Raw genomic sequence first — 17,260 nt, 5'->3', positions numbered from 1 at the left:
AATCGCATTATCCGTAGATTAATAGCATCGCATCTCAGCTCACCCTAAGTGATGCCATTAGGCGTGAACCATCCAAGAATCACATCTATGCTTACAACAAAGTGCCATACAGAATGAAGGCGAACACTTTCATAATTCTCACCAATCGCCACCAACCACCATTTGCAGCTTAAGCCTGCAGAAATTTACAGCCCTAGGCATTCTTGTTATCAAAAAACACTTGCGAACGTGAAGCACATTCGTTGCAAAACTCAATTTCACTGTCAGATTGGACCGAATTCTTGTAAAACTGAAAACCGGAGCATATGGAAACGAACGAGGCACGTCAGAGCTCAAAGAGGAGCAGGTCTCTGGCATGGTAGATGGCAACACTGAACCAACAACCCTTCACAGCAATAGACGGCGATAGGCAACAAAATTACGATTCTTTCTTCTCTTCCAGTTCTGGTTCCTTCTTCTCCTCCGCAGCCTCTTCAAATGTCTCTCCAGGGACAAGCTCAGGGACATCATCATCGTCATCCTGTGCAGCAGATGCACTGGTGCCAGCCTCAGCACCAGGTACCTGCTTCTGGAACTGCTCAACAAGCCTCCGCAGGTTGTCCAGATTATCAGGGCCTGCAATGGAGGATTTCAAGGTTAGACAAGCAACAAAATTTATTTCACCAGAAGCAAAGGCAATTAATTGATGTGCATTTGGCAAAACAATATAACGAGGGTCGTACCAAGTTGATTGATAACTGTTGGCAGCATATCTTGTAGCTCTGTTCAAATCAGAAAGCCAAATATTAGACTAATTCACCATGAGAATAATGTATGCCTAACAAAGATCATGTACGGCTCAGTTGGCATTAAGCATCAAGGAGGCATATCAAGAATAATTTTAGATATGAAGGCAAGTAAGACCCATCATTTAAACAGTGAATATCATTCGCTTTACGTATTCTGTTAATAAATACTGTGCCTATATGAGTGAAAAGTGGACATAAGAACCAATACTGGATCATAGTCGAGTAGCAGACCATGTCTCAGGCATCAGCTACCTATTTATACTAATGTATAAACAGAAGGCTACTTAATCAACGATCGTGCATGTCTGGGTTCTAAAGCAAACAATCCACTCACTTTTTGTCTGTGGCACTCCGCTGACTACCCATGTATTTGCAGGAATGGATGCTTGCACTGCAGGAAAGAACACAGAGCGGCAATGTTAGAAAAAGAAGGACGTCAATGATCCGTAGAAGTCAGCATGGCAAGATTTCACCTTTAGGATTCTGAAACTGGATAACAACATCATCCTTGAAAATGTTGACCTCCTCAATACCAGGAATAGTGTTCAATCCGATTCTTTTCAAAGTGCTTTGAAGCCGCTTGTCATCGATGGTTGTTGTTTTGTGAACTGCCTTCTTCTTCCTGCCAAAAGTTTTTCCTCTTATATTATTAATATGGGTATATTGGAAACTCTATTAACAGATCATATCATAAAATACAACACGATATGCTTAGGTGCTTAGATATCTAAGAATGTTTGTGAAGGACTTCACAAAGGTTATGCTGACATGCTAGACAGAAAAATTAACATATATCTGAAATTGGAGGGTAGAATTTATTTTGGAGGGTCAGGGTACACAAATGTGCAGTGGCTGATTAAGAAGATGTTAGTTAGCACAACCTAAAGTTCGATACTGCCTACTTGCCATTTTGGACGTTGACGTGATCTCCAATGCACATTTTGACTATTAATTGTTTTATTATATGGTGCCAAAAACTATGAGAACTGTAGTGACACGAAAATACTTTTGATGATGAATATACCAGTGTCATTTCCATGTGACGAATTTAAACAATTTTATGTGTAGGCTTTGGAAAGCACCAAGTAGCGTACAATAGTCAGTAGCTACATGAAAGCTACAAGGAGGACGCTAACACATGTGAAGAGAAGCACCTGCGCATGCTGCCCTTTCCACCGGTGCGCACAGCGCCCGCCATCTTCTTGAGCTTCTCCACATCCATCTGCGGGCCAAAACACGACCAGTTCAGTGGCATGACACACACAGGCACAACATACGGACAGCACGTACGAGTAATGAACTCGTGATGGTAAAGTCAAACGGCACGGGGCTGCCGCCAGTTCTGCAAATTTAGCAAAGGATTCTGCTAATCCACTAAAACGGCAGACAGTACTAGGTGGGGCTGCTAAATCGAATCTCACAAGCCCCTTGCTGCTTGCTCGAGGTATAAATCTAGGTACGAACGGGACAAAACACACAAGCAGGGCAACACAAAAATTGAGCAGATTGATCGTTCAGCCAATGCAATACCAACAAATCGTGCAATCTATACACGGAACAGCACACGAGCGACAGACGAACCCTAGTAAATCAACAAAAAAAAAAGCGGAACTCGCAACACGGCAGGAGTACGAGCGCATGACCAGCACTCGTACGTGCGGTGCTGCGCGGGGAGAGGAGAGGAACCTCGGTCTCACCTTGGAATTGGATAGGCGGCGGCGGCGGGTGAGGATGGGGGAAGAAGGGGATTAGCAAGCTGATAGGACTCGGGGGGCTTTGCTTTTGTTAGGGTTTTAACAACCGGACAATCCTGGCCGTCCGCTTCCCACGAAACGAACGGACGCCGTCGTGCAACATTTGATGACATACGACTAATAAAACAGAAATGAGAAATGCAACATGCTTCAACATGTCAGATGATAGCAGATGATTCAGAATTGCTTCTCTTACATGTTTCAAGAACTTGCGACAGCTTGAACTGATAAAAACAAAAATGAAGACACCATGTTCGGACATCGGGACACAAACTAATCTCAGTTAAAGGCCCGCTGCCTACAAAGCTATCTGCTTCTCATCGGAGATTGCTGCGACTCACCGGAGCTCAGTGAATCGCATTGCCGAGCCAGGGGAACGGCAGCCTAGCGAGGAAGGTGGAAAGGGCCCGGTACCTTGCAATCTCGTTATCGAAGCCTCTCACACAGCTTTCTTTCCCTTGATCTGCACAAGCTTGGAACAAAGAACTGAAGGCCAGCCATTTTCTCTCTTCTGCATCAGCAGCAGATACTACGGATTCCTGCAAGTACATTCACCACCATTACAGGTGCCCCAGCCGCTGGAGCGGAAGTCCTCCTCTTCATTGACGCACCACGACCGCCGGTGCGGAAGGCTTCACTGTGGCCACCGGTCGGTGACAGATGCCGACAGCCACGGGAGGCTGCTGCTATCGGTCTCGGCGTGGAATGGGCGGAGCAGCAGGGCGTGGGGCTTCTAGCGTCACCGGAGGAGGAGCAGTCCTTCAAGAGAGTGACGGGTGATGAGAGGCGCAGAGCAAGGCTGATGGCCTCGTCTGGATAATTTGGTGGGATCAGGCCATCCGGTACATGAGCGAATATTCGCTTCAGGTGGATGAACTCATCCGCTTCCATCCACCAAACAAACACTGAATTTAGCTCAAATCTAGGACGATCCCAGACATCCTGATCCCCTCAACCAAACACACACTGAATATTTTAGACTTTGCAACTTTTGAGCTACACTTAATATTTTAGACTATGCAACTTTTGAGCTCCATTAACACTGCCAATATAATTTTCTAATATACCAGACTACAACTTTTGAGCTATATTTACATTGTCAATATAATTTCCTAATATACTAGACTATGATATGTGTATAGCATCGCCACGGCGCACCCTATAAGCAATATAAATGTGTCTCCTCTTGCATGGCAGCACGTGCACAGTCCTGTCGTCACGAATCCTCTTTCTGGGCCTGAAAATTTTGGCATGACTAGAGGGGGAAAAAAAAGAACATTTAGGATTTAAAAAGGTACGGCATAACCAGAAATAGACGCAGCACAAGTATCAAGAGTTACCGATGAATCGAGACGAGACCGTAGGATTTCCTCAAGGCCTTCTCCATCTATCGGAGGCATGGTCATGCTAATACCAAATTCGCTCGTTCTACACAGGAAAACCAGAATTGTTACTCCCATGTAAATCGCTACTGAAAGCATCCATAAGTGCTATTAGTTGCTATGTATTTTGATTTACCTCTTTTCTACAGCATCTATGATAGTTTTCACGTAGTAAAAGTAGTCCACAGTATTATCCAACTGCCAAAAAAATGTCAGATCAATGCAGACGGGTTATTGCTTTAAAAAAAATAAAAAACAGGAGGTTGAACCATCATCAAACCAGGCGTGCAAAAGGTGTAGCCTCAATATTATCCCAAAATAAATATTTCTCTCGTAAGTCTGAAGTTATAGCTCATTCCAATGCTAGCAGCAAATGCCAGCAACAGGAGGTTGAACCATCATCAAACTAGGCGTGCAAAAGTTGTCAAGCCTCAATATTATCCCAAAATAAATATTTCTCTTGTAAGTCAGAAGTTAAAGCCAATTCCAATGCTAGCAGCAAACGCCAGCAAGCTAAATTGTAGTAGTAACTAAGGAGCCTTGTGGAGTAGAGTATGATGCACATGGAACTGTCGGACAGAGCCGCGTAAGGCACAAGCATTGCTGGGAGAATGCCCTCGGCCCTTAGGATGTCGGGGAAAGACATATACCCATAGGGAATATCTACATGCCATGCAGCATTACGTCCACCTACGGTGTAAGGGAAAAGACTATTTTGTTCTTGTATTATGTCACTATGTCTCCACTTTATGTAAATATCTAGAGTAGAAGTGGAATTAACCCCTATTTAAAAAAAGAAGTGGAATTAAGTAATTAACCCCTCCCTCCTTATCTATAAAAAAACATCATGGGGGCAAGGAGAGTGCACTCCCCATTCATTTGATCTTTCAGTTTCTCTCTCCACACTCAAGTGTCATGGCTCCTCTAACCCATTTCTCTCTAGTCTCCTCAAAGAAAATGGACGTCAAACAACTCCATCTCTATTGTTTTTTTGCAACAACAAACATAAAAACAAATGTATTGCATAACAAAGTGTACCTGTCCTGTTTTTAAGTTCTCTTCTATCCGTTTTAGAAACTTGTAACTATCCTGAATAAGCTCTTTAGTACTCTTGGAGTCTAGAGCCTCTGTAACATAATAGAAAAAAAGTAAATTAGTCATGCAAGATTGCTCAAACACAGACATAATTAGAGGAAAATTGGTCGCGGCAAAGCATTTACAGAGTTGGAGATAACTAAATTTCATCGAATCTCATTTGTTCAAATTACAAACAAATATCTCTAACTAAATTAAAAGGTAATCGCCAATACTTGAATTCTTGAGAAATTGAATAGGATGTACAATTCAAGGGGAAAGTGTATAAATTACTTATTAGAACTAATAATAACAAATATGCTAGTGATGATTGAGACATGAATGAAAACTAAAAAATGAGAGGAAGAACCTAATACATTGAAAAAACAAAGATCGTCGAAACTAAGCATACCTTTAGAAAGGGGATATATTTTCTTGCTGTTTTTAGCACCCTTAGCTCCGTTTCCCTGTCCAATGAAATGATTATTAGGTCACAATAAATAAATCACAAGACTTTCCAAATATTAGTAACATATATCACGAGAAACTTGTAAAAAGAAAAACAAGGTGGAGAAAATTTGTAAAAACCCTTAATAATGAGATATAGGATATATTTGGTTCGCCAACAAATTTCTCAAGCGTTACCAAACTTTGGTAATACCCATGATTTTGGCTATCGTTTGCTTTTGTTCCAACAGTTGGCAATGCACACAAAATTTTAGTAATGCGCAGTACAACTCTCAGTGAAAACGTTGTCGCGGCAAAATTTGGCGTGCTGCAACCCACTCCCCCTCTGACATGTCAGCTATTTTGTAGCTGCAGTGGACTCGATTTATAATCCATTTGAACTGTTAATTCTCCAATCCAAATCAAGTTTTGACACCAATATTAAGTAGCTGCATTAAATTCTTTTATTCTTTGATTAACAAGTTTCAAACAACAATATCTCCTAAACCTTAGACCTGATTTATAATCCGTTTGAAGTGTTAATTCTCCAATCCAAATCAAGACCCATTCTGGCTATGTTTTGACACCAGGTGGGAAAATGGCATGTGGGTCCCACATGTCATACTAACAATACCGGTAAACTTTGGCAAGGTACCAATCCAAACACCATTTTCCCCTACGTATTTTGGCACTGCCCGCGAATTGGTAAGGTCATGATCAAAACACCAATCCCTTGCCCACATTTGCCATTACCAAATTTTGGCAAGGTACACAAGAGGAACAAACCATACATGCCCTAGCTTTTCAAGGGGCAAGGGAATCTTATCAAAATTTGGCAAACCAAAGGCTAGCAAAGTTGATCAATGCTACCAAATTTCGGTAAAGTAAGCATTGGCAAAGATTGGTTGCAGAATAAATACATATATAATAATTTCTAGTATCGCGTTAAGCTTTGATGTCATACTGGTAAATTGTACGAGCTTAGTAAACAGTAGTCCCAAAAAGACATCGGGCAGTGTATGCACATCATCACAAATTGGATCAACGTGCAATGCGTAAAAGTTTTGCAAACATCAATTTCAGAAGCACACGTGTTTTTCATTGGCACACGCTTACCTTGATTTTAACCTTTCCTCCAGCAGAATCTTTCTGTACCGACTCAGATTGCTTAGCGGTTTTTTCCTTGTCCTACCAGGCCAAAAAAAAAAAAAAAAAACTTCAGAGGTAATTTTGTTTCATTTTATCAAAAGAAGAAAGCTGAAGTTTTCGGAACACACGCAAGAATACATGAAAACATGCCCCAAGTAAGTATGAAATTACCTGAAACCACCGGCATCGCAATGCAACATCAAGTGCAGTCTTCTTCGGCAGATCAAATGCGATCTTGAAACACAGGCTGACCATGTCCATCTCATACCTTGCACAAATCAGCGAGAGATAGTAATAATGGGGGATTTATTCAAACGATAGTTATGCCATTTGCATGGTAAAAACGAGAACAAATTTGTTTGCGCAGAATGAGTTTAACGCAGACGATCGATATCAAGCACACACATACCGATTAAGGCGGTCGAGCAACACTTTGTGTTCCTCCTCGGACCACACAGTGCCCGCATCGTCATCGCCGCATTGTGTTGCCACGCGAACCATCTCAGCCACTTCCCTCGTCTCCAACACATCGTCGGCAGCAGGCTCCGGTGGCGGCTCCAGTGAGTCAGCCCCCACTTGGTTTGGCCCAGCAGCCGGGGCCATTGGTGGCGGGTCAGTTCCCTGGGAATCGACGAAGTTGAAGTTCAACTGGTACAACGATTCGTCCGTGCTGCCGGCCTGGTTGGGGAGGTCGTCGTCGCCAAGATTCAATTGGTCGCTGTCCCACCACTCAGAGGCTCCAAGTGGCAATCCGCTCTCCGTCAAGATGTTAACGCCCCTCTCCGTGGATATGTCGTCCTCCAGCGCCAAGCTTCCGCCGCCCTGCGGCGGAGAGAACGGGGCCAAAACGTCGGTGCTGAAGTGCGCGAAGGCCGCCGCGACCAGGTCGTCTACACGGTGGCTGCTCCCCGCCCAGCCGTTGCCAGGCAAACCCGGTGGCAGGGACGAGCCGTCTTCCGCAAAGGCCGCCGCCTCCGGACCGCTTGCTCCAGCCAGAGGGTCGCCAAGCATATTCCAGAGGGACTCGTCTCCCTCCATGCCAGAACCCAGCGGAAGATGCAGCACGAGCAACAGCAGAAAGAAGCTAGGAACTCGCGACACGGCAGGAGTACGAGCGCATCACCAGCACTCGTACGTGCGGTGCTGTGCGGGGAGAGGAGAGGAACCTCGGTCTCACCTTGGAATTGGATAGGCGGCGGCGGGTGAGGATGTGGGAAGAAGGAGATTAGCAAGCAGATGGGACTCGGGGGGGGGGGGGGGGGTTGCTTTTGTTATGGTTTTAACAACCGGACAATCCTGACCGTCCGCTTCCCACGGAACGGACGGACGCCGTCGGGAAGCGGACGGACGACGTCGTGCGGGTTGTCGGGCGAGCGGCGCGTGCGTCCATACCCGTAACCCGTTTCTTCTGCTGCAATCCAAATATCCAATGCTATGCAAACTTCAGGTATCGCAGAGCAAAATTGCGTCATACACATATACATACAATGTTGACTTATCTTCTCAATTCCCAGGTATCAACAGGAAACCAAAGATAAGCATGGCTGAGCTATGGTCTTGCTTAACGCCATTGTAGATGGTAACCTGAACCCCATTGAGACAACAGCCAATTGCAAACACCCTCGTTCTGTCAGAATTCGCCAGAGTTATTAGCACAACGTTATATCGTTTACATAACGGTAATATAGTGTCGTGGCGATGAACCGGAGGTCGCCACAACTCAGGTTTAGCGAGTTGTCGCTTACCTCCCTCCATGCGTGCCTGCCCTCCCTGCAGATCCGGTGGTCGAGAGCGGCAGATCCGATGGTGGGGTAGTTCTCTCCCACGTCGGCGGTGGGTGACTCCTGTGCGGCGTCTATTATGAGAAGTTTTAACTCATAGGGAATCTAACAGCTATTCCCTGTAAGCAATGAACTTTGCAATGTCATGAAGCCCAGCTTCTCTGTAACATTCAGCAATCCGATCCACAACATCATCCCAGTTATCATCCACTGACGCTAAATCCATCAGAAATGCTGCCTCATCAAGAACCACCTGCAGCGAGAAAGCAACATCGGTGATGGAGGGAGCTAAGTAAAATGGGCCTCTATTATGAGAAGTTAAAAGGCTTGTCATCACCGACCTGTTCTGGAGCTTTTCCTTTCTTCAGATCCTCACGCTTTCCCACCTCAGTTACCTTCTCTCTTATAAACTCGATCTGCTCATCCTCCCACCCGGCTAGTTCAGCAGCCTCCTGTCTCATGAAAAGGGTACCTGTTATTCTTTGGTTTCAAGAAGAATGACGGAACGAAAATAGGGGAAATATTTGTTGGCTGCTAGGCATACAAGCGAAAAATGAAAAGGCCACATTAGCAGAAATCATACTTCGTAACTGCATCCTAGTGTCCACCATGGTGACTTCAAAGCCACTCGAGCTGAATCTTTGGCTTCAGATGTACGTCCAACTCTTAAAACAACAAACCAACAAAAAATATTAGAAATAGAGAAGAACGTTAAATTTTCTTCAGGCCCATGTGCATGGGAAATATGTTCCAGTTAATTAAGATGACACTGCAGTTGCTGCATATGACACTGTATAACTGACCTTTTGAGTCCAGACAGTTTCAAATAGTTTGAAAACAAATTCTACATGTGCCCAAGATTGAGTTTGTCTCACATTTTGCAATTAAATCAGCAAATTGCACCACATGTTCATGCAAATTGTAACTATTTAATGATACATATCGACAGAAAATGCAAATACCCACCTAATAGATTCCCTAGATTATATTGCTTGATGGCATAAGACGTAATTACACTGCTTATGTTGCAGCAATACCTTTTTAAAATCTCTGCATTGAACACGAAGGGTCGTCCAAATCCAGGAAATTGATCTCTAGTGTAAAATTCTCCAGTAATAAGAGCTGAGACCTGAAGGGCAAAACCAACGCACATTAAAACTCGTTATGTAAAGAAGACTGATGTATCTCTGGAAAGATCTAAGAGTTTTACATTGTCTCCTTTTTCCAGATGGTGCAATGTTTTCCTCTCTAGAACATCAGAGAAAAGTCCAACCTACAAAAAAGCATCAGTAAAAAGCTGCCCTCTAACTCGGTAATTAGGAACTGGTGTATATCTCTCAACCTTCTTCAACAAATAGACATCAAGATCTGCCAGCTGCGACTCTTTGAAGTCACCTTTAGTGTAAAGATTTTTACCAGCTTCACCCACAGCAGACCATAAATCATCACCACTATCAGCACTGATATCAGCCTCAACAAGTATTCTGTGAATATATTGGTTCACCTGATAAACATGAGTGACAACGTGAACAGAAATTAATCGCATGCGAGTTCACTTACACTAAGACAAAACACTAGTATCAGAAAGCAATATGAACTTACATTCTTAGCCAAAAGCCACAACCCGTGCTTACGAACTTCCACTACAGGCATTTCCATCCTGAAGGACAAAAGATATATGCATGCACATTATTTAGATAATATTTTTAAAGATGCAATGGATACAAAATTCACAGCATATGGAGTGACAATATACCCGGGCGGAGCAGTTGGCCATCTAAGGAGGGATGTCAAATTACCTGCATTTTGACTGATAATGTCAGGAAGAACCAGAGACTCCTCTCAACCTTGATCATAAAGGCTTGTGACCAAGTGAATCATTCAATTTATAACACATCCTGACCTGCTGGGCTTTCTGATAAGGGGACAACAACTGGAATCAATCCTCGTTTTGCCCCAGGAGAAACAATCTTTTCACCTGCCAAATATAGTGAGATCAAGGTCGAGAGTCTAAGTCAAACAGCCAGGTTTTAACAGTGTGCTTTCTGCAGACAATTCTAAACAGATACTATCTCACGCAAAACTCAAAGTGTACGAGCTGTTAAGATAGTAACATCAATCAATTAATTGATCAGATGGGATTGCTGCCAGAACCCAATGAGCAAGGGTTGTCCAGCAAAATAGTTGGCTTCAATTTTCCTGACAATTTACCACTCTATCCGAAAACTGCATACAAGGGCCCAATGCAGGTATGCGCAACAAGTGGACAATAGGGAAGCGTCTACAAAAGAAATATTAGAGTCCTACCTCGAGACTGAAGCACATTCAACAGAGAATTGAGATGCTCCGGAGGTTCAGTTGCAGCGATTTCCTTAACAAACGATCCATGATCTGAATTTCAGAAGGGGATAAAAGGATGTATAAAAATTTCAACAGATCTATTCGAAATAGCGCCATTCTAGTTAATTACATGGACTGTGCAAACGATGAGCATAAAAAGTAAGGTCGTCCATCAGCGAGATTTATGCACTTGCTTAAACAACAGGCATTGCGCAGATTACTAAAGCCACAGAGAGAGTACAGAACGGCTGGGGTTTCCAGTTTACGTCAGACTTAACATAAGACCTCACTGCCTTGTTGAATTTTCTAAAATGTGTAGGCGCGTCCGAGAATGAGTTAATCGGGAGGTTGTTGTGATCTCACCGTAGGCGGTGGCGGCGATGGCCGCAGAGGAGGCGCAGCGGGAGGCGACCAGGGACGCCCCGACCGCCTGCGGTGCCAGCAGCACTGACGCGAACGCCGCCCTGCCAGCGGCGGGCCTCATCCCGTCCCGTTCCTATCCGCGCAGCTGGGCGGGGCGGCTCACTCGATCCGGAAGCGGCGGGCGGGCGGTGTGGGGACGCGGCGACCTCACCTGAACTGAGCCGTGGCCTGTGGACTCGGCACTCCGCAGCGACACGGGAGCGCACGCACACCACTCCGCGACGGCCCCGTTTGGTGGGCCCAGTGAGATCCCGACATGATTCTGACCCTGATCCGACGGCTGGGTAAATTCGGGGGAGGATTTACGCCATGGATGGATGGGAAGGCGGCAGTTGGCTCGCGCGCGAGCTTCTCTCCCCACCACTCTCTCTCCCTCCCTCCCTCCTCTCTTCTCCACAACGGCCAAACCAAACCAGAACGACTCCACCCAGCAGTCTCTCTCCCTCTCCTCCTCTCTTCTCCTTTCTCTCTCATCAACGGACCTCCTCCTGGGAGAAGCTGAAGAAGAAGACGAGGAGGAATACAAGGGGCTGTCCAGGTATGTTTCGTTGAAATTTACTCCCCTATTTTTTCGTCCCTGCTAGTGCATTCGTTCTGTTCAATCTGGACACGGAGTTCTTTTCCTTCTTGGATTTGGTACAACAATTCAGTTTTCCTTAAATAAACGGATTTCCCTTAATTGTGCCGGTTTTGCTTCATCGCTTATTAGAGGATGGGGATTTACTCAGCTGAATTGGGGATTTACTCAGCTGATACTACCTCCATCCAGTTCTCACGAGAATTCTAAATGCGGTCAGTCTCAACTACGAATGGACCAACATGAAACACAAGAGCAAAACGGCAGCTATAAAGCGTCAGAGATCGCCAGCCGCTTCATTCAGGTCATTGATCCAAAGTCGCAGCACATCGACACCGCGGCCCCTATCGATTCCGTCAAAGGCGCCGTGAGCAAATTCGGAGGGATTCTTGATTGGAGAGAGGTAATGTGCAAACTTGTTTGTGTAATGTGAATCCTTTTTCAGCCAAGTTCTTAGCATTTCGTCTACTCTTGGTGACACAGAGACGCAAGCAAGTCCAGGATGAGCTCGACAAGGTGCAGGAAGATGTCACCGAGTACCAGAAGATATCACATGAGGCAGAGGCCGGCAAAGCCCAAGCTCTGCAGGAACTGAGCAGCACCACGAGCGTGGTCGACGAGCTGAGGCTGAGCCTGGAGAAAGCGCAGACCGAGGAGGCGCAAGCTCTGCAGGAAACGGAGCTCGCCGAGCTGCACCTCCGGGAGTTGCAGCGGGATGCCAGCGACAGCGCGGCGGCGAAGGCGGAGCTACACGCTGTCAGGGACCGCCGTGCCGCCGCGCTCGCTGACCTGCAGTCGGTGCGAGCGGAGCTGGAGTCACTGGAGAAGGAGCGCACGGCCGCCGCGGCCGAAGCGGGCGCGGTGATGGGACGAGCGCGGGAGGCCGCTGCGGAGTCGCAGGAGGCTGGGAAGGCCATCGAGGACCTCGCCGCTGAGCTCATTGCGCTGAAAGGGGTGCTGGAATCTTCACACGCTGCTCACGGCGAGGCGGAGGAGAAAAGAATGATACTGGCATTGGAGTTGGAGCAAGACAAGTCGCAATGGCAGAGCGAGCTGGAGGAAGCCGGGCAGGAGGCGAAGAAGCTGAGAGATGAGTTAATGGCGGCCAATGATCTCGAGTCGAAGGCGGCGGTGGCTTCTGAACTGTTGGCGAGCCTAAAAGCCGAGCTGTTCGCTTGCGCCGTAGAAGGAACACTGGGCGAGGAGGAGAAGCCGACGGTGAGCTCACAGGCGATGCTGGAGAAGATCAAGAAGGAGCTCGAGGACGTGAAGGCGAGCGTCGAGAGGGCCAACGACGAGGCCAAGTGCCTGCGCGTCGCCGCCGCCTCGATGCGTGTTGACCTGGAGAGGGAGAAGGCGGAGCTCGCCGCGCTGCAGCGGAAGGAAGGGCTCTCGTCGGCGTCCATCCCTTCCCTCGAGGAGGAGTTGAGCAGGGTGATCTCCGAGCTCGCGGCGGCGGAGGCAGGAGCAAAGGAGGACAACGACGAGACCAAGATGGCTGAACAGGTCGGCGAGGCACGGCGAGAAACCGAGCAAGCGAAGGCGAAGGCCCGGTCGGTTCGCGATGAGGTTGCAAAGGCCAAGGAAGAGACGGGCGTGGCCAAGGCCGCCGTCGCCGCCATGGAGGCGCGGCTGGAGGCTGTGATGCGGGAGATACTCGCCGCGAACACGTCGGAGGAGATCGCCACGGCCTCGGCAAGCGCGCTGCTGCAAGAAAGCAAGACGTCAAGAAAGGCACAGAGCCAGGCCGTCGAAGGGGGCGTGACACTGACGGTGGAGGAGTACGAAGAGCTGAGCCGGAGGGCGCGGGAAACTGAGGAGGTCGCCGGCAAGCGGGTGATCCAAGCGGTGAAGCTCATCAAGGAAACCAAGGACGCGGAGGTGAGGAGCCTGGAGAAGCTAGCGCAGCTGGCGAAGCAGACCGAGCAGAGGCGGCAGGCGCTGCAGGCAGCGACGGTGGAGGCCGAGGAGGCGGAGTTCGGGAAGCTGTCGGCGGAGCGGGAGCTCAGGCAGCAGCGGCGCGCGGCCGGCGAGACCGACTCGCCCCGCACGGGCCTCGCCGCGATCTCCGTGCTCGACGACCCGGGCGACAGCAACGGCCGCGGGAACCCGCATATACTCAGCCCGAGAGGGTACATGCCTAGGGCCGACGTGATGGGGCCGGCGGGGTCAGAGGCGGAGGCGAGACAGAGGAAGACCTTCTTCCCGCGGATGGTCATGTTCTTGGCGCGAAAGAGAGCTCAATCTTGGAAGTGAATCACGTGTGTCTTTTGCTTTTTGTACATAGCGTGCTTGGAGCAGATCAAATGTGATGATACCTATTGTGTATTGATCCCACAGGCACTTCAAAAAAATTTGACTCCGAGTTTGTGATGCTTGCTTGGAAAACATGGACTAGCTCGATAACCTTTTTTGACAATGCAAAAATTGAATCTAGCACAAATGCGAAGTTTGCAAAACTTGCTCCGATGTCTATCATTGCAAAAATTCCTATATTATTATGTGGTTATTTTCTGAAACTACAGATTGTTTAGTACGTGGCTACGTTCCATGAAATTTGTCCTTAAAATGAACTATGTCTCCAAAGGTGTGCAGTCGTCAATACTTTACTGGGACACATATCATGCCCTTGCCTCTAATTTCCTTGATGAATGTGGTCATCTCTGTTGGCAAAGTTTTTATCAATATTCTCTAATCTTCTAATTCTCTCCTTCTTTTCCGATAATGCTCGAGGGTAGACGTCCGAGCGACTAAAAAAATCGGACGCCGTCCTAGTCACTCGTTTTTTTCTCAGCAAGAAACATGTAACATAGGTGCAACATAGAGTTTGAAAATATTACGTGCAATATAGAGTGATGTTGTGGTGGGATTTTTTTTTTAAAATCGAATGTATGCAAACACACTATGTTGATGCATATTTTTTAATATTACAAACATTGACTTTTAATATTGTAGAAGTTATTTTTTAATATTACAACGGACCGTTGCAGCGCCACTAGCAGCTCTCTTTCTTTTTTGAAGCACGTTTTGTCCAGATGGTAGTGGTCGAGCTCTTAAGGTTTCACCATTATATTTAGAGCTTTTTGCGTAAATTGCCATCACGGCTAGATGTTTTCTTCAATTACCTATTTGATAACCAGCCTAAAACGGAGAAGCTACAAAACCTGCTACGGTCATGCATGGATAAACCAATGTAGTGCAATGAGTATCATATGAATAAATCCTTTATTCTTCCCCTGTATGCAGGGGCGGAGCTATGTGAGGGCTAAGAGGGGTCATGGCCATAATTGGTTACCATATATTCTTTGTTTCCTGTATGTTGGTACAGGTATCTTAATAATTTGTTTCTTCCAATGAAATTACTAATGTATGGGCGATCATTTGTGTTAAGCCATGTGTTACAATAAAAAGGTTGAGTTTGACAAGGCTGTGTAAGAGCAAAAGACCTACTTATGTTCAATGCAAATTAAACGTGTCCATTGTTTGCTGTATAAGTACTATGTTCTCTTCTTATCTTATGGACCTAGTGCTTAAGGGTAGCTAATTATACATCCTACTAGCTAAATGTGTGTGCATCTTAACGAAAAAATAAATATTAAACGTAATAAGTACAAACTTAAAGTATGAAGATGTAGATATACTATGGGACTGCTGTCAAACGAATATATCGGGAGAGATATTGTAGTTTGATTTTAAATGAGATCAAAAAAAAGATGAGAATATTATCCGCTAAATTTCATCGTAATTTCTTCATTTATTTTTATTGATAAAACGAGTCTCATATTCATAATATGTAACGAGATGAGGAGCCTTAAAGACGAGAGTGATGATAAAAGTGGTTACAATATTTGAATTTTAGGAGTTTTAGTATATTAGAGAAGAGCGTGAAAAAAGATGATACAAGAAATAACTCATATTTTATACAGTAAAGATTATGCATCAATTTTGACTTTTGACCAAATCAATCTTGTGTTGAACCATCTTAGCACACGTTACACATAACCAAGTATCACGACGACCAATCCATAAAAATACAGATACAAAATCAAGGATTACGAGGATCAAACCATAAAAATACCGCTAAATAACAAGTGTCCAACCTTCTCATCGTCCCCCATTCCCCAACTAACGCGACACCCTCCGATTTCCCCCAAATCCACCGCGTCCTCGCCGCCATGGCCTCCTCCGGCGGCCTCCTCCTCCTCCTCGTCGCAGCGGTGTCCCTCATCGCCCCCGGGGCGGACGCGCGCCCGTGCGGCCACGGGCAGACGCTCCTCATCTCCTTTTCCTCCGTCTCCAGGCCCAACCCGGACCCCACCAACCCCGCGCAACGCACCGCCACCGTCGTCACCGTCCTCCGCGTCCGCCGCCTCGGCCCGCACCAGATGCGCCGCCCGGAGGTCCTTCCCGCCGTGGCCTCCGCCTCTGAGTCTGAGGCCGCCTCGTCCGTCCAGGAGCGCGCCAAGGACATCCTCGTCGTCGTCTCCGGTCTCATCTTCGGATTCGGCTGCGGTGCACTCACCGCCGCCTCCATGTACCTCGTCTGGTCCCTCCTCGCCTCCACCTGCGCCTCCAGCTACGACGACGTCTACATCGACGAGGAGGATCAGCTGTCCGACTCCGAGAGCCCCAAGAAGGCCGGATACGTCATCATCCACGACGCCGAGGAGTACAGTGCCGGTAAGAATTAGGATTGGGGATTCATCTTCGGTCATCCCGAGGGCAAGCAAAATATTTATAATATTGATATTGCATGATTACATGGAACATACTGTATGCACCTATCTATGTTGCGTCTGTCCGATTCTGTCTACGTGTGTCGTTTGGGGAAAGGAAATTGAAATTATGAACCAATACGCTCTTCGTGTGTTCTTACATAGTCAAACTGAAATGTGCTTACTTTGTTATGGCGAAACCTGGAACGTATTAACTTGCACAGTTTAGCAAAATCGTGGCATTTTATGAGACATGGTGTATTGTATGGTTGTCCGTGCAATTGCTAGTTTGTAAATAGGTAGAATTTTCTCCTCTGATGGCGTTGTATATGTTTGGTAGTCAATCTATCATCGGGATGGGTGGAGTGGTCTAAAGCTATATGAGCATTCGTCCGCATGGTGGCATACTAATGTCTGGATCATTTCCTGTTGGAGTTTGTACATGAATGTGACCATGTAACTTCTTTAGCAGTTTTTCAGAGTTCTGAATGTTCTTAACTTTTTTTATGGTGAAACATGAAATTTGTTGATTCCGCAGTTTAGCAAAATTTTGCTATTTTACAAGTTATGGAGAAATGCATGGTTGTCTGGTGCAATCGTGGTTCAGTGGATATGCAGAATTTTCTCAGCTGGAATTATTTGTTTGGTAGTCTATCTATTTTGCTGGGATGGGAGACGATGCAGATTGGTCTGAAGCAGTCGAGTCTTTGGTCCGCATAGCGACATATTGATGTTTGTATCATTTCTTGTTGAAACCTGTCCATGAATATGACTGTGCAACTTCTTCTGCAATATTCCTGAGTTTGAGTTAGACAGTCACAAAGGCCACG

General features: G+C 46.3%; 5 protein-coding genes across 12 annotated transcripts; 2 read left to right on the top strand and 3 right to left on the bottom strand.

Annotated features, from left to right (window-relative positions):
- Window positions 1-135: 135 nt before the first annotated feature.
- LOC133917120 (basic transcription factor 3-like) lies at window positions 136-7,853 on the bottom strand. 3 transcript variants are annotated; one of them, XM_062361105.1, is made up of 7 exons: window positions 7,788-7,799; window positions 2,486-2,513; window positions 1,943-2,010; window positions 1,262-1,410; window positions 1,123-1,179; window positions 723-761; window positions 136-615 (listed from the first exon to the last, which is right to left on the bottom strand). In XM_062361105.1, the coding sequence occupies exons 3-7, from the start codon at window positions 2,008-2,010 to the stop codon at window positions 419-421; spliced, it is 510 nt and encodes a 169-aa protein (XP_062217089.1). In that variant the 5' UTR covers window positions 2,486-2,513; window positions 7,788-7,799; the 3' UTR covers window positions 136-418. The 3 variants fall into 3 exon arrangements, with proteins under 3 accessions (XP_062217089.1, XP_062217088.1, XP_062217090.1); XM_062361104.1 differs by lacking the exon at window positions 2,486-2,513 and having other exon boundaries at window positions 7,772-7,853; XM_062361106.1 differs by lacking the exons at window positions 2,486-2,513; window positions 7,788-7,799 and adding an exon at window positions 2,957-3,092.
- On the bottom strand, window positions 2,701-7,778 carry LOC133917118 (uncharacterized). 2 transcript variants are annotated; one of them, XM_062361099.1, is made up of 8 exons: window positions 7,004-7,778; window positions 6,766-6,862; window positions 6,562-6,633; window positions 5,411-5,465; window positions 4,963-5,051; window positions 4,061-4,122; window positions 3,883-3,970; window positions 2,701-3,797 (listed from the first exon to the last, which is right to left on the bottom strand). In XM_062361099.1, exons 1-8 carry the CDS (start codon window positions 7,630-7,632, stop codon window positions 3,759-3,761), a joined length of 1,131 nt encoding a protein of 376 aa, XP_062217083.1. In that variant the 5' UTR covers window positions 7,633-7,778; the 3' UTR covers window positions 2,701-3,758. The 2 variants fall into 2 exon arrangements, with proteins under 2 accessions (XP_062217083.1, XP_062217084.1); XM_062361100.1 differs by having other exon boundaries at window positions 2,701-3,779.
- A 189-nt stretch (window positions 7,854-8,042) lies between the features above and the next one.
- On the bottom strand, window positions 8,043-11,420 carry LOC133917119 (protein IN CHLOROPLAST ATPASE BIOGENESIS, chloroplastic-like). 2 transcript variants are annotated; one of them, XM_062361101.1, is made up of 11 exons: window positions 11,079-11,420; window positions 10,683-10,766; window positions 10,279-10,353; window positions 10,132-10,174; window positions 9,978-10,035; window positions 9,718-9,879; window positions 9,586-9,648; window positions 9,413-9,504; window positions 8,959-9,040; window positions 8,717-8,827; window positions 8,043-8,628 (listed from the first exon to the last, which is right to left on the bottom strand). In XM_062361101.1, exons 1-11 carry the CDS (start codon window positions 11,197-11,199, stop codon window positions 8,488-8,490), a joined length of 1,032 nt encoding a protein of 343 aa, XP_062217085.1. In that variant the 5' UTR covers window positions 11,200-11,420; the 3' UTR covers window positions 8,043-8,487. The 2 variants fall into 2 exon arrangements, with proteins under 2 accessions (XP_062217085.1, XP_062217087.1); XM_062361103.1 differs by lacking the exon at window positions 10,683-10,766.
- A 20-nt stretch (window positions 11,421-11,440) lies between these two features.
- On the top strand, window positions 11,441-14,105 carry LOC133917116 (protein WEAK CHLOROPLAST MOVEMENT UNDER BLUE LIGHT 1-like). Of its 4 annotated transcripts, none has more exons than XM_062361096.1 (3): window positions 11,441-11,676; window positions 11,908-12,118; window positions 12,199-14,105. In XM_062361096.1, exons 1-3 carry the CDS (start codon window positions 11,456-11,458, stop codon window positions 13,969-13,971), a joined length of 2,205 nt encoding a protein of 734 aa, XP_062217080.1. In that variant the 5' UTR covers window positions 11,441-11,455; the 3' UTR covers window positions 13,972-14,105. The 4 variants fall into 4 exon arrangements, with proteins under 4 accessions (XP_062217080.1, XP_062217079.1, XP_062217082.1 ...); XM_062361095.1 differs by having other exon boundaries at window positions 11,848-12,118; XM_062361098.1 differs by having other exon boundaries at window positions 11,547-11,676; window positions 11,936-12,118.
- Window positions 14,106-15,788: 1,683 nt separating this feature from the next.
- On the top strand, window positions 15,789-16,569 carry LOC133917114 (uncharacterized). The gene has a single exon (XM_062361093.1). The coding sequence runs from the start codon at window positions 15,891-15,893 to the stop codon at window positions 16,404-16,406; it is 516 nt and encodes a 171-aa protein (XP_062217077.1). The 5' UTR covers window positions 15,789-15,890; the 3' UTR covers window positions 16,407-16,569.
- The last annotated feature ends 691 nt before the right edge of the window (window positions 16,570-17,260 follow it).

Source organism: Phragmites australis, chromosome 4 (genome assembly GCF_958298935.1).
Source record: "Phragmites australis chromosome 4, lpPhrAust1.1, whole genome shotgun sequence".
Lineage (NCBI taxonomy): Eukaryota > Viridiplantae > Streptophyta > Magnoliopsida > Poales > Poaceae > Phragmites > Phragmites australis.
The sequence above is the reverse complement of the archived record's forward strand: the minus strand, read 5'-3'. Positions and strand labels throughout refer to the sequence as shown.